We start from the raw sequence: 12,958 nt of genomic DNA on the forward strand, positions 1-12,958 counted from the left end.
TTTAATCTTTGAGAAAGGGCAGGTTTGAATGCTGTCCGATGCGCCTGCTTTTACTGTAACATTTATTTCAATACTCATTATTTTCCTTATCATTTTCTGTTGAATTTCCCTAGATAAGACCACCTTTACATTTAACTAAATATCCCATTGTTAACCGATCATGTAAGCAGAATGCATCCATAATTTCCATTAGCAAAACAAGAGGTTATCACTTACTGTATGCTCTGCCGCACTTCATGTTGATGTGAGACGAAGCATCCAGTTGTGGGAGGACTATTTATAGTAACACACACTCAAAGGCAGGTGAACACCCCCCACCCCCTGACTGACTGCTTCTTCAATACTTGCTGCTTACCAAATAGTTGTTTCAAAAACAATTGAAGAACAGTCCCCAGTTAACTCTTGTGTCCTTAAAACGACATTCAAGAGAAAAAGTAATAAAACAGCAGCCCATAAAACAAATGCAGCTTTAACAATGCCCAGTTAGCAAGCACTTGCATCTGCTCGTTGTTCTCTGGTTTTACAGTATTTGTGTGAGTTACTTTCCTCTGCCCTTTCTAATTCCTCCAACAAGGTTAATTTATTGGCCATTTCAGCATGTCTGCCCATAGATACTCCTCTTTCAAGGCTTTAGCATGTCAAAATGTTTCTGGCAGGGGTTTTACTTAAGAGGCATCCAAGAAAAGCAGCGACTCCTTGGAATCTTAATTTTATATTAGAAACACTAACAGTTGCTCCCTTTGAATCAGCTGATCTGGCTGACTTGAGGTTCTTAACATGGAAAACAGTTTTACTGATTGCACTGACCCCTGCTGGAAGAGTATCTGAGTTGCATGATCTTATGGTAAGTTATCCCTATCTCGTTTTCCGTAGCAACAGGATTTCTTTAAAAACTAATCTGTCGTTTATGCCTAAAGTGATATCCAAGATTACTTTAAGACGAACCACCCATTCCCCCATTTTCTTTATTGATTTTAAAAATGAGGGAGAAAGGATGCTGCATTCCTTGGATATCCCCTGACAAGTCGGGTATTATCTTGACAGAACAAAATCTTTCAGATCTTTGGATCTGCTGTTCTTTTCTTGTGTAGGTAAGAAGGGGCAACCTATGTCAATATAGACTTTTTCCTGATGTCATTTCATCACAACAAATTTTTTTCAAGCAGGGTCATGGTTCACTCTACCAGGGCCTTGGCTTCATCTATGGCTTTCTGGAAAGGGTTGGATTCGGAAAGTATTTAAGAAGCTACAACTTGATCCTTTATGCATACCTTTACAAAATACTATAAGCTTGATTCCTTCTGTAAGTCTAGATCAGGCTTTGCAAATACCATTCTCCAGGGACTCATGGACTCTTCTGCTTCCACTTCCCAAATGTAGTAAGCTGGAGTAATCTAATCGTATAGCTAAGGCTACTGCAGCAGTGATCATTATGAAGAGCATAGTACAGCTGTGTAAGTAAACTTTCCATAACAGCAAATGTCTGAATAATCACTGCTGCAGTAGCTGCTGCCCCCCCCTCCACCCCCACCTCCACTTATTGGTATGTTGTTTATGCTAGGAGGGTGTTGTATTTTTTGTTTTTCCCAGTATTGCCCTTTCAGAGCTCAGACTTCCTCGCTCTGTTAGCAGAAAAGTACTGAAAGACTTTGCACCCAAACTTGTCTTTTTATCAGCTCAGCTTGAGCTGCCTGACAGTGAGTGCACTGAAGGTGCCCTGAAGCTTTGGGAGCTGTCCGGCTGTGATATCATTGGTAGGATATAATCCATATAGCTAAGGCTACTGCAATAGTGATCATTGTAACATCTGCTGGTAGGGTAAGTTTACTTACATGACTGTACTTATTTTGCATCTGAAACACATTAATATTCTATGAAGTAATAGCAGCAACTCAAATTCTGCAACAGTGAACTTATATTTCCTTAATTTATTATATTTAGTTTTCCCTTTTTATGCTGATTGAATGTGCATGTGGAGTTAAAAAGTCTTTAGATTTATGCTGACTGCTTGCTTGTCTGTGTCTGAAACTGGAATGTTCAGCTTGGGTCTGTAGTCTGCAGGCTCTTCCTGTGAAATTAGTTTACAGTGTTAGAGGTACTTGTGTGATGTATAGCAAGTCGCATCTTTGCATCTTTGAAGGGCAGTGAATCCCTTTATGGAAGAACAGATGATGAAACTTGAAAACATACTGAGATTTTTAAGTAACTATTAGCTTTTGAAGAAGTTAATGCATTATGGTAGGTTGTCAGAAATCATTGCGTGTGCAAAGCTGTGGAGAAGTGTGTGTGTGTGTGTGTGTGTGTGCGCACTTTTTGTATGTGATCTGTACCTTGCATTTTACTATCACTTTCATAGTCTGTTTTTAAGCCACCCAATTTAACCTTTCAGATAATCATGGTGCGGCTTCAGAGAGTGACTTTTCAGGCCCTCCACAACTATTTGGGATTGACAGCAGAACTCTTCAGCTCGGTAAGTGATGAAATTGGGAAAAGCACTTTCTCTCACTGTGATGATCTCTCCCAAATTTGAAATGCTTTTTGTGGTGGCTATGCTTGTAAACATATTGAAATAATTGGGTTGTGAAATGGAGTGAGACATATAGCAAGCCGCTCTGAATAATTTTGTCCTTATATGTTTCATTCTAATATTAGTTTATGACCTGTCAAGCAACTATGTATTAGTTTATGACCTGTGTGGATGCTTATCTTTACATTAAGAATCCTTGGCAATCTTAGGAGCTAGCCATCTTACCTATATCATGAGACTTTATTCTTTGCTAATTCACTTTGTCACCTTTTCTGTCCCATTGTTTCACATATGAAGCGTTAATTTTTTCCACCTGTACAGTGAATATTTTAAATATTTTAACTTTTTTTTTCAGTTAGAGCAGTGTCTGAAAATATGAGTGGCAAAGACCTTTAGATGGATATTTTTTTCAGCAGTAGTTATAGGTATTGTTTAGAAGCATTTCCACTGCACAAGACAGGTGGAGTGCAGAGGAAACAACTGCTCCACATTCAGTGATAAGTGTTCAGTAATTCTGTAGAAGTGACAGGTGCTACGTTCATGAGCAGATAAGCTACATAGCATGCATGACAGTAGCTTTATATCTCACAGTCAGCTGTACAGTATAGCATAGTTATCTCATAAAATTGTGCACAACATATCAGTTTCTCATTATTTGTGCTGCTTGTAAATGCCACCTCTGTAATGCTGCCCTTTCAGTTGTAGTCCAGCAGTAACCTTCGTGAACCACCATATATGAGTCGGCTGTATTGGTACAACTACAGATGCCGTTCAACATTGCAGAACTCTGTCCTTTTGTGGCAGCTGTCATGAATGAGAAAACTAAAAGACACGTGACCGAGTACTACTTCCCAAGCTTGGGTAGTGTGATCGTTGCAGTTCAATACGTTTGTGAATCGCACTGTTGGGTAGTGTGATCGATGCAGTTCAATAAGTTTGTGAATTGCACTGTTGGGTAGTGTGATCGTTGCAGTTCAATAAGTTTGTGAATTGGACTGTTGGGTAGTGTAATCGTTGCAGTTCAATAAGTTTGTGAATTGCACTGTTGGGTAGTGTGATTGTTGCAGTTCAATATGTTTGTGAATTGCACTGTTGGGTAGTGTGATCGTTGCAGTTCAATACGTTTGTGAATTGCACTGTTGGGTAGTGTGATCGTTGCAGTTCAATACGTTTGTGAATTGCACTGTTGGGTAGTGTGATCGTTGCAGTTCAATACGTTTGTGAATTGCACTGCTTACTTTTGCATACAGACACATCTGTAGACCACACTGTGTGACACATCTGTGGTAGACCACACTGTGCGACACATCTGTGGTAGACCACACTGTGCGACACATCTGTGGTAGACCACACTGTGCGACACATCTCTGGTAGACCACACTGTGCGACACATCTGTGGTAGACCACACTGTGCGACACATCTGTGGTAGACCACACTGTGCGACACATCTGTGGTAGACCACACTGTGCGACACATCTGTGGTAGACCACACTGTGCGACACATCTGTGGTAGACCACACTGTGCGACACATCTGTGGTAGACCACACTGTGCGACACAGTCCCCTTGTGTGCTGCACGAGTTATAAGTGCTGTTTAGAAGGCATTTCCACTGCACAGGAGTAGTGGACTGCAGAATGCAGAGAAAACATCCACTGACCATATACCCTTCCTGCCAGGCACTTTATGCTGTAATGGCAGTAGGGTAAACAGGTACATTGTGCACTGTAATGATTGCATTACAATGCCTCCTGAGTGACTACTGCACCATTCCCATGGATCATATACATTGTTCCTGTGTTGTACATCCTTGTAATGCTGCAGACCTTCCCCCATGCAGTTTGTGTGCCTTAGAAATGTAAGGTATACTGTCCCATTTTTCATCTACCAAGCACCACTTTTCCAGTGCCTAATTAGGCTTCTTGTATCCCATGCAATGTCATAGTACAGCTAGATTTTTTTTTCAGGCTTTCTTGTACTTGTTTCCTAGAGCAAATACCTGCACATATTTCTTAAGTTTTAGTATTCTACTTATTTCATTAAGAAGTGAATATAATATAATTGTATTAATACACTGTACTAAAGAAAATGGAGAATAATGAAGCATTTATAACTCAATTAAAATAACCTTATTTCTCTTATTTTATTCAGTAACAAAGCTATTTTTTATGCATGTGCACCAGTGGCATTTTATGTACTTTTACCTAGGATAGTGGAATCTTCACTGAAAATGTGCATGCTGCTAACATAGTTTAAAGCAATATAAATATTGAAATCTGAGTTATAATAAGCATTTTGTATAGAAGTTCTTGCATATTGTAATATTTTGTTTGTACCAGCGTTTATAATTGTAAAGCACTCAGTGCATTGTTGAAAGAAATTAATGCTGCAGCTGCATGCACCTCTCATTTCTGGGTACTTACGTATTATCGCAACCACATTTTTGCTGTTGCGAAAAGCGCGTACCTGCACAGATAGGAGTGCAGGAAACACTTGAAATGGTTATTCTAAGCTGTTAATACTGGAAAAAATGTACATTACTTTTTAGGAACAAGAAGAGTTTAAGAAATCCTCTTCCTGTTTTCCTGTTTTGCGTGCCTTACAGACGCCTCAAATCTTACATTCTGCTTTCTGCTGATGTAAATGATTCGGACTGGTAGGTTAACGTCAGTTTAACAGCAGGTAGCAATTGCTGTCATTTTTAGTGCCCAAAGTAACGGACTGTCCTTTTTTTCTTTTGGTAACAAAAAGCATTGCTAATAAGTGTAACGACTTTTACATATCCTTACATTCATAGCCATGTTAAAGTTGTAATTATCCGCATTTGTGACCATTTCTCCGGTTTCACTGCTGGTTGCAAGCATATGTAAAAAAATGTGCAGAAAGCAATGCAAACCAGGCAAGTGTAAGTGTCATTACACGGTGGGATAAAGGTTAATGTCCTATAACGTACCATGTGGAAAAAAGGCCAGATGATTTTATGGGAAGTATTAAAATAGGTACTACCAAGGTTTCTGACCTGCCTGGCAGACCATTACATGTGGGTGAGTAAATATTAACAGTTCTTTGTACGACACCAGCCATGACAACTCAGGCGTGCATCTGTAATGCACGCAAAACAGGAATAGTATTTCTTAAATTGTTCCTGTTCCTTAAAGTAATCTACACTTTTTGGCCAGTAGTAATGACTATGATTAGCAGTTAGAAATGGTTCAGCTACTCATTTATCCGCAAGTAGGTGCTTTTCGCAACCGCGGAAATCTGGTTGCGATAATACGCAAGTACCCATTTCTGAACACCAGATGTTACACGTTCATAAAATGTTTTGTAATACTTTGGAGCTTTTCTCCCTGTGCCTGCACTGAAAATGGGCCTCTACCCAGGCAGATTTTCCCGGTAATCAAATATCAATCGATCAGGTAATAAATAAATGATACAGCGCAGCACAATCATAACCATGCTTGTTACCAAATGCTTAAATAACTTACTATGCTGTCATATCTTGGAATCAGCAGCCCAAGCCTAATAAATACTAAGTTAAAGAAACAGTAACCAAAACCAGTAAAAGAGAACAAAATCAACTATGTATAAAAATGCTGTAGGTAAGTGGACCCGATTTAGCTAGCAAATCATTATCATTCATCCATGCTGTCAGAGCATATTATTACCAGATCTAAATGTGAACTTGATGCCTGGGTACTCAGTATGCATCATTTCATCTAGCATGGTCACCGTTTGCTCAATTTCAGGCACCTCTGTCCTTTTTCATCTTTGTGTGATGCATTTCACATCTAGCAGCATGGTCAAGGCCAGAAATTGCTGTTTGGGTCTTAGAAGAAGGTCCACTCATGCACCTAAACCAGAAGAGGGAGGGGAGTAGTCAAAATCTCCTCACCAAGGACATCCCTGATGAGAGTTTTTTTTAATTCAGATTTACAGATATCCATTTTCAGGACTATGCAGAATGTATTTTCAGTTACCCATATCCAGAGAATTGCACCAGCATCCAGTGTTAGCTCCTGGAAGCATTTTCCCCGGTTTAGCTGGCTTGTAAAAATACTTTGGCAAGCATTTCTATCCAAATATTTTAGACTTTATTGGTGTTGCCTTATTAGCCCATGCCCTAATAGGACGTAATAAATAATCAGCCATTTTTATCTGCTATTTATGTAGAAAGCCATTCCCATTCTTTTATGTTTTAAAGCCATGTGTGGCTTATATATATACCTAAAGTTTTACATAATTTAAAAATCAAGCCCTTCCTCTGGTCAGTCTCACTTCTAATGTCCCTCACCATGGAGACCATGTCGGGTTTCCTAAGTTCTGTACACTGAAGCCACTCTGGTGTCCTAAGCTCAATAATTATCTAGGGTATTTGAGATAAACTGGTAGCAACTTATGCACATTCCTCACTTTTCATCAGTTGAAAATTCAGCCAGCCCTAAGAAATTAACACCTGTATCTCAGAGATGCTCCAAACCAGCCCTATACCAGTGAACGGCTGCTCTGTGCCTTGGATTCTGAAAATTTTCTGTAGGTAAAAGGGTGCTTTTTTCTTATTCTACCTTTTTTTTTCAAACAACTTTATTGAATTATTACTTGTGACAGGCAAATTTATATTCATATAAAAGTAATGAAACTGTAGTTAACATAACAAGCATTACACTTCACATATTTTGCTATATATCATATACCTAAGCAACATTACATAAATTATTCAGTTCCTGCCTTTTTTTCTTAAACAAGAAACATCTTTATTAAGCCATCACTTACTACACAGGCAATTCAACATTTATATAAATGAAAACAAACCACACCGACACAATCCTAGTTGCAAGTATTTTACATCACAAACCATACTGACACACACCCAATTGCAAACATTATACATCACTTATAATCTGCCAGTCTTTGTTAATCAAACATTACATAGCTGATTTAAGTCCTGACACCTTTTAAAACTCATTCTTCCCTTGGATGTATTGTTCCCACAATTCCCATTTTTTTCCTCTCTAGTTTGCTTCCTCCCTTTTCTGAATATCTAAATTTCAGTTGTGTTATCTCTGTTACTATATTCACTACTTCTAGTATAGTTGGTTTAGATTTTGATTTCTATTTTTTAGTTATTGCTTTTTTGGCAGCCACCATTATTAGACACAGCAAGGCCTTACCATGTCTAGGCAATTCAGATGCTGTATCATAGCCCAGAAAAATCATCTCCCTTGTCAGACCAATCTGCCCACTCAGCATCTCTGGCAGTGCATCGTGCAGGGAATCCTTCGTCTACCAGTTCGCAACACACACTTCCAGAAAATGTGTTCCAATTACCTCTTTCTTCCCCGTCACACCTCCAACATTTGCTGTCTTCCTGAGGAAAATTCTCTGGAATCTCCTAGGGGTGTAGAAATAACTACATAAACATTTCCAGGCAAAAATCCTAAATCTTCTAGATTTTGTTGCATATTTTGGGAGACATACATATATTCTCCCATTGTTTCTTTGTGGATTGCTTATCTCTTCCCAAGCCTTTCTAACCCCCTTTGGCATGATTCGTATAGTTATCATGCAATATTTTATATGCTCTATTAATTGTTCCTTTTTTAATGGTAGCTTCTGCTCTAGATTCTACAAAAAACTCTATCAGTACTGTTTTTTCATTTGTGACCCCCTTATTTCTTTCCCTTTATGTGTACTCTGAGATCAATCCCTGATGGGGAATGCAATCTCTAACCTGCAGTCCAAATAAATTCTTGGAGCCTTCCCATTCTGTCATCTTTCCCTCTCTGGTTATTTGCTCCCAGTGCCTTGGTTTCTTTGTCAGTTTTCTCCAATAAATTCCAGCCCCCTCTTGCCTGTTGTCTATATCCCTAATTGCACTCATCCCTTTAAGCAGAATCTCCTTTCCCCAGACCCGTGTTGGCTTAGTTCTTAGAATATTTTCTGCTACTTTTTGAATATAATATTCTGTATTATTATTGTTATTCTCCCTAAAGGTCTGCATCCAAAATCCCAGTTTCTCCTTGTTTCCTGAGCTTCCCCCTGTTTCATCATCATCCCTTTCAACTTTGAGTTATAGTTTTCTGCTTGTGCTATGTGAAGGCTGCCAGCCCAGCTAGATAGAATTTTGTAAGTAATCCTATGTCATTTGTAAATATTAATAGGATTTGTAGGCTTATTTTACAAATGTAAGAGAATTATATGTTGTGATTAAACTATATGTTCTGTACTGAGCTTCAAGATTGTAACCACAGTACACCCTGCTGGAAAACAGCAGAAATGTGTATAAATTTTATGCCAATGCAAATGTATGTTTTCATGGTAGAAATTGGGACATACAGAGTTAACCTGCAAACTCTGAGAAGTTAAGTAAAGAATTTTACGACTGTGTGTTATTTCTGCTAGGAGTCAGAAAGTCTGCAACTTGGCTTCTTTCTATTGTCTGGAAACAGGTAATTACAGGTTTCCAAGGCAATTGTTTTACGACATCCAGCTCTCTAGGCAAGCTTCAAAGAGAGAATTGTCAGCTTCTGAGAGATAAGTATTCTTAACATAAACATGTTAAATTTTAAGTTCCTCCTAGCCCGGGAAACTTAAGCAGAGGTGACAAGAATGATATAATCTGAGATGATTCAGCAGTAATGTGTATTATCAATTTAAGAGCTATCTCGGAGCGAAAGAGAGTGTATTTTGTATTTGTATCTGGATCTGTAAACATCCATTCAGCAATTAAAGCTTTTCGGGAGCAAAAGCACAATACCCCCTTCTCCTTCTTCATGAACAAGCACCTTGCTCTGCGAGTTGGTATTCCACCTTTTGCAATTTTTTTGTGTTTAATTACCTCTAAGTGCAGCTCTTGCAAGCCCACAACATCCGGTCTATATTTCTTAATATTATTTCCCTTTTAATTGCATTCCTTATTCCACAAGGCGCTTGATGAGTTCATCATTGTATGCACAGTACTGAACCCCTCTGGGAGAGCCCTCTGTTTTTACTTCCAGGTCTCCCACTGATTTCCTCACTGCCCCTTGGGAAATTGGTAACAGATGCAAAGTTCCTCAACATGCACAAAGAAAGTACCAGGGTACTTTTCTGTTAACAGGACATCAGTCGTCGCCAGACATAAAGTGTTGAACTGTGACGGCGTCGTTAACGTAGTAATTTTAAGTAGAAATCCAGTGTTCACTTTGAGTAATTTTCAACATACTTATATTACCACATTAATAATGATAATAATAATATTTAAAAAAAAAAAAAAAAAGACCCGCTGAAATGACATCCTGGACAAGGTCTTAACTGTAATCGTGCAAGAATCCATACCAGCTTCATTATTAGTTGACTCCTTTACACTTTCTTGGTATTTGGTTTGAACATCATCAGATAATTATCGATATAGCAAATCACTTCATTAATAATTACTTAAGCAGTTGGTAGTTTATTACTTAAAACCTGCCTTTAGCCACGAACCACACTCATGAAAGGAAATTCCTCCAATGCAGTAGGTAGCAGTCCAATTTTGCCTTGACCTCCCTCCCACTGTTTCATCTAAACTCACAAAGAAGATGGCTAAGGGGTGAGTTTTGCTCTCATTTCTCCTCATCTACACTCCAACTGCTTTTGTCATGCATCACCGATTGTAACAATAGTAATTTCATGGGATTGCACGAACTTTAATCGTACTTTGATTTACGAATGGGGTCCATTCCCATCATGATATTACAAACTTCAAAGAGTTACCCAAATTCCAAATAATGGATTAGTTGGCTTTTACTTGTCAGATCAAGTTTAGGTACTGCCATGTAAGGGTCTATATTACATGAACAAACAATCAAAATGTTGAGTACAACATGCTCGACACACTTTGATGGAACGTTCATCTACTCGAACTCTGAAAATAACGAAAGCTGGAGTTCCGAAAAGTTTTGTTTGTCCCACACCTTCCCTATACTAACATGCAACATGCAACACATACACCTAATACATGCAAACACCTACATGCTGACATCATTCAACAATTTTCAAACCTAAACACACTCTTCTACTTTTAAAAGTTTAAAATCTGAATTATTTTCTATTATTTTCTGTTGAGGAATTATTATAATAAGTGGAATGTAAAAGTCACTTTGAGTGTTTGGGGCATATGTCAAATGTATAACAGGGACATGAGTCTCTTTAAAAAGTTAACATCATAAAATTTTTCTGACTAGTCAATTATTTAATTATCCAATTGTTTAAGCTTGATTGGAAGCATTGTTTGCTATAAGAGGAATAAGGATTGACACTGTTTTATAGATCTGAAGAAGCATGCAAGAAGCACGCGAAAGCGCTTATCCTTGTGTATTTTACTGCTTGGAATAAAGGAAATTCGTCTAAAGTACGTGTTCTCGTGGTGTATCCTGTTTAGTTACTTTTATTATACTTTTAAAAGAAAGTGGGGGGCTTTGCCTTCCACACCCTCTTGATGTGGGGGGCGGTGTCCACCACACCCCCCAACTATTTATACCAACTCCGAGATCGCTCTTCATTGGGGAAAGGGCAATTTCCTGGTAATCGCAACATACACACACAAGTACGAAATTTGCTTACCTAGCCATTCCAGACAGTGTAGCATCCTTACGTCACAAGCTACACTCACTACCATGGCCAACTAAAACTACTCAGAACTCCGGTTTTTGTCATTTTCAGTGTTCGATTAGATGAACGATCGCTCAAAGTGTGTTGAGCATGTTGTACTCGACATTTTGATTGTTCGTTCATCTAATAGGAACCCTCATGTAAGCAGTAGCACAGCCAGTGACTAAATTGAAGGTTTTGCACAACTTTACATGGTTGTCATGATACCTGCGATCAAGGGACTGTTAGCAATGTAGCAGATAGCACCCACCCACCCCCAGTCTGCACTCCCCCTTGCTATCAGCCTGTCATGTCCACATTTGGTAACAAATGCAGACATAATCAGACACTTTTACAAATATTGCTTGCAATTTCCAGAAAGAGCATTTTCTGAAGTAAAAGTAATACACAATTCTAATTATGACTGCTGCCCCATTAACAGAAAAGTACCAGTACCAGTTCAATAATATTCATTTAGATTCAAGTCAGCTGAAAAAGGCATCAGAATGCACATGCTTTCTTACAGACAGCAAAAAAAAATAGCGAATGTAAAATATCTTAAACAAAAGAGCCACACACTCCAGGGATCTAAACCTTGCCATCACAATGAACAAAACATGCTGGAGGGATAGGTTCCTGACCCGGAGACTCCCCTTTCTCTGGAATAGACTGCCCATACATGTCAAGCAGAGCGCCTCCTTGGCCCTCTTCACAAGGAACCTTGACGATTGGATGTGAGATAGGAAATTCACCCCGGGGAATCATGTCAGTCGCCCTGCTAGACAGGGGTCCAGGGAAGTAAATATTGTGGTAAGAAATATCCAGGGAATTGTTATGGCTAGGCTTGTATAGGCCCTAGGGCCGCTAGCCTAGTACCAACCTATGAACGTGAGTACCAACAATTTTTCCCTATGTACACAGAAAAAAAACCTACCAAGAAGGGTGCAATAGCTTATTTATTTAGTTATTCATTCATTCATTCATTCTATTTTGCATTTGTTTACTGGGAAATTCTGATTGGACACAGGTCCTTTTTCAGAGGTGGCCCGGGGAGAAAAGCTCCACATATATCACAGAGACATAAAGTAACATGTACAAGTACAGGAGAATAAAACTTTCATTTAGCATCAGTCAAGACTCATGTAACATTTTAAATTATGTAATTACAAAAAATAGTACAATATACAGGAAGAAAGGAGGACACATCTTTAACAGTACATAGAAATAAAGCTCATTATGACACTATTTGATACAGTAAGGTGGATGTCAAGTGTTTATACTTAGAAGCAGGAATTGTTGAGCGGAAGAGAAAGGAATGAGAAATGAGACCTGCATGATAGAGTGAGCTGTAATGCCTGTGAAATAGGGAGGGAGGGGTGTTTCTATTGGAAGTGTAAAAAGTAGATGGTGTTAGGCTACCCTGGGGTATTAACAATTGCAGATCCAATTAGTTTGTGGGTGTGTGTTTATGGCTGTCTTAAACTGTGCTAAGGATATTATGGCTGATATATTAGTGGGCAGAGTGTTCCATTTTTGAGCTATAAAATTTTAATAGAGGGCGGATCCTGCAGAGTTGTTGGCTTTAGTGATTTGAAAGAGTGCTTTATTATTAGAGTGTAAGACCCTAGTGCTGGCATATGTATGATTAGGTTTAGTAATGCAGGACTTTTTTTAGGGTTGTAAAGGATCTTATGAGTTAGTATAAGTTGGTTATAAAGGAGAAGGTGGGGAAGTTCTAGCCATTTGAGTTGTTTAAGAGTTAATCAGTGGTGTGCTTTATGTGGGCTATTGGTGATGAACCTTGCAATTTTATTATAGCAGG

General features: G+C 38.7%; 1 protein-coding gene across 1 annotated transcript in view; it reads left to right on the forward strand.

Annotated features, from left to right (window-relative positions):
- PNPLA7 (patatin like phospholipase domain containing 7) overlaps positions 1 to 12,958 on the forward strand; it is a gene marked incomplete in the record, with an annotated part of 4,152,928 nt that overhangs the window by 1,365,837 nt on the left and 2,774,133 nt on the right. Inside the window, 1 exon segment of the mRNA XM_044064320.1 lies at positions 2,390 to 2,470. Coding sequence (XP_043920255.1) covers positions 2,390 to 2,470 — 81 coding nt within the window.

Source organism: Protopterus annectens, chromosome 2.part2 (assembly GCF_019279795.1).
Source record: "Protopterus annectens isolate FY-2018-M chromosome 2.part2, PAN1.0, whole genome shotgun sequence".
Classification (NCBI taxonomy): domain Eukaryota; kingdom Metazoa; phylum Chordata; order Ceratodontiformes; family Protopteridae; genus Protopterus; species Protopterus annectens.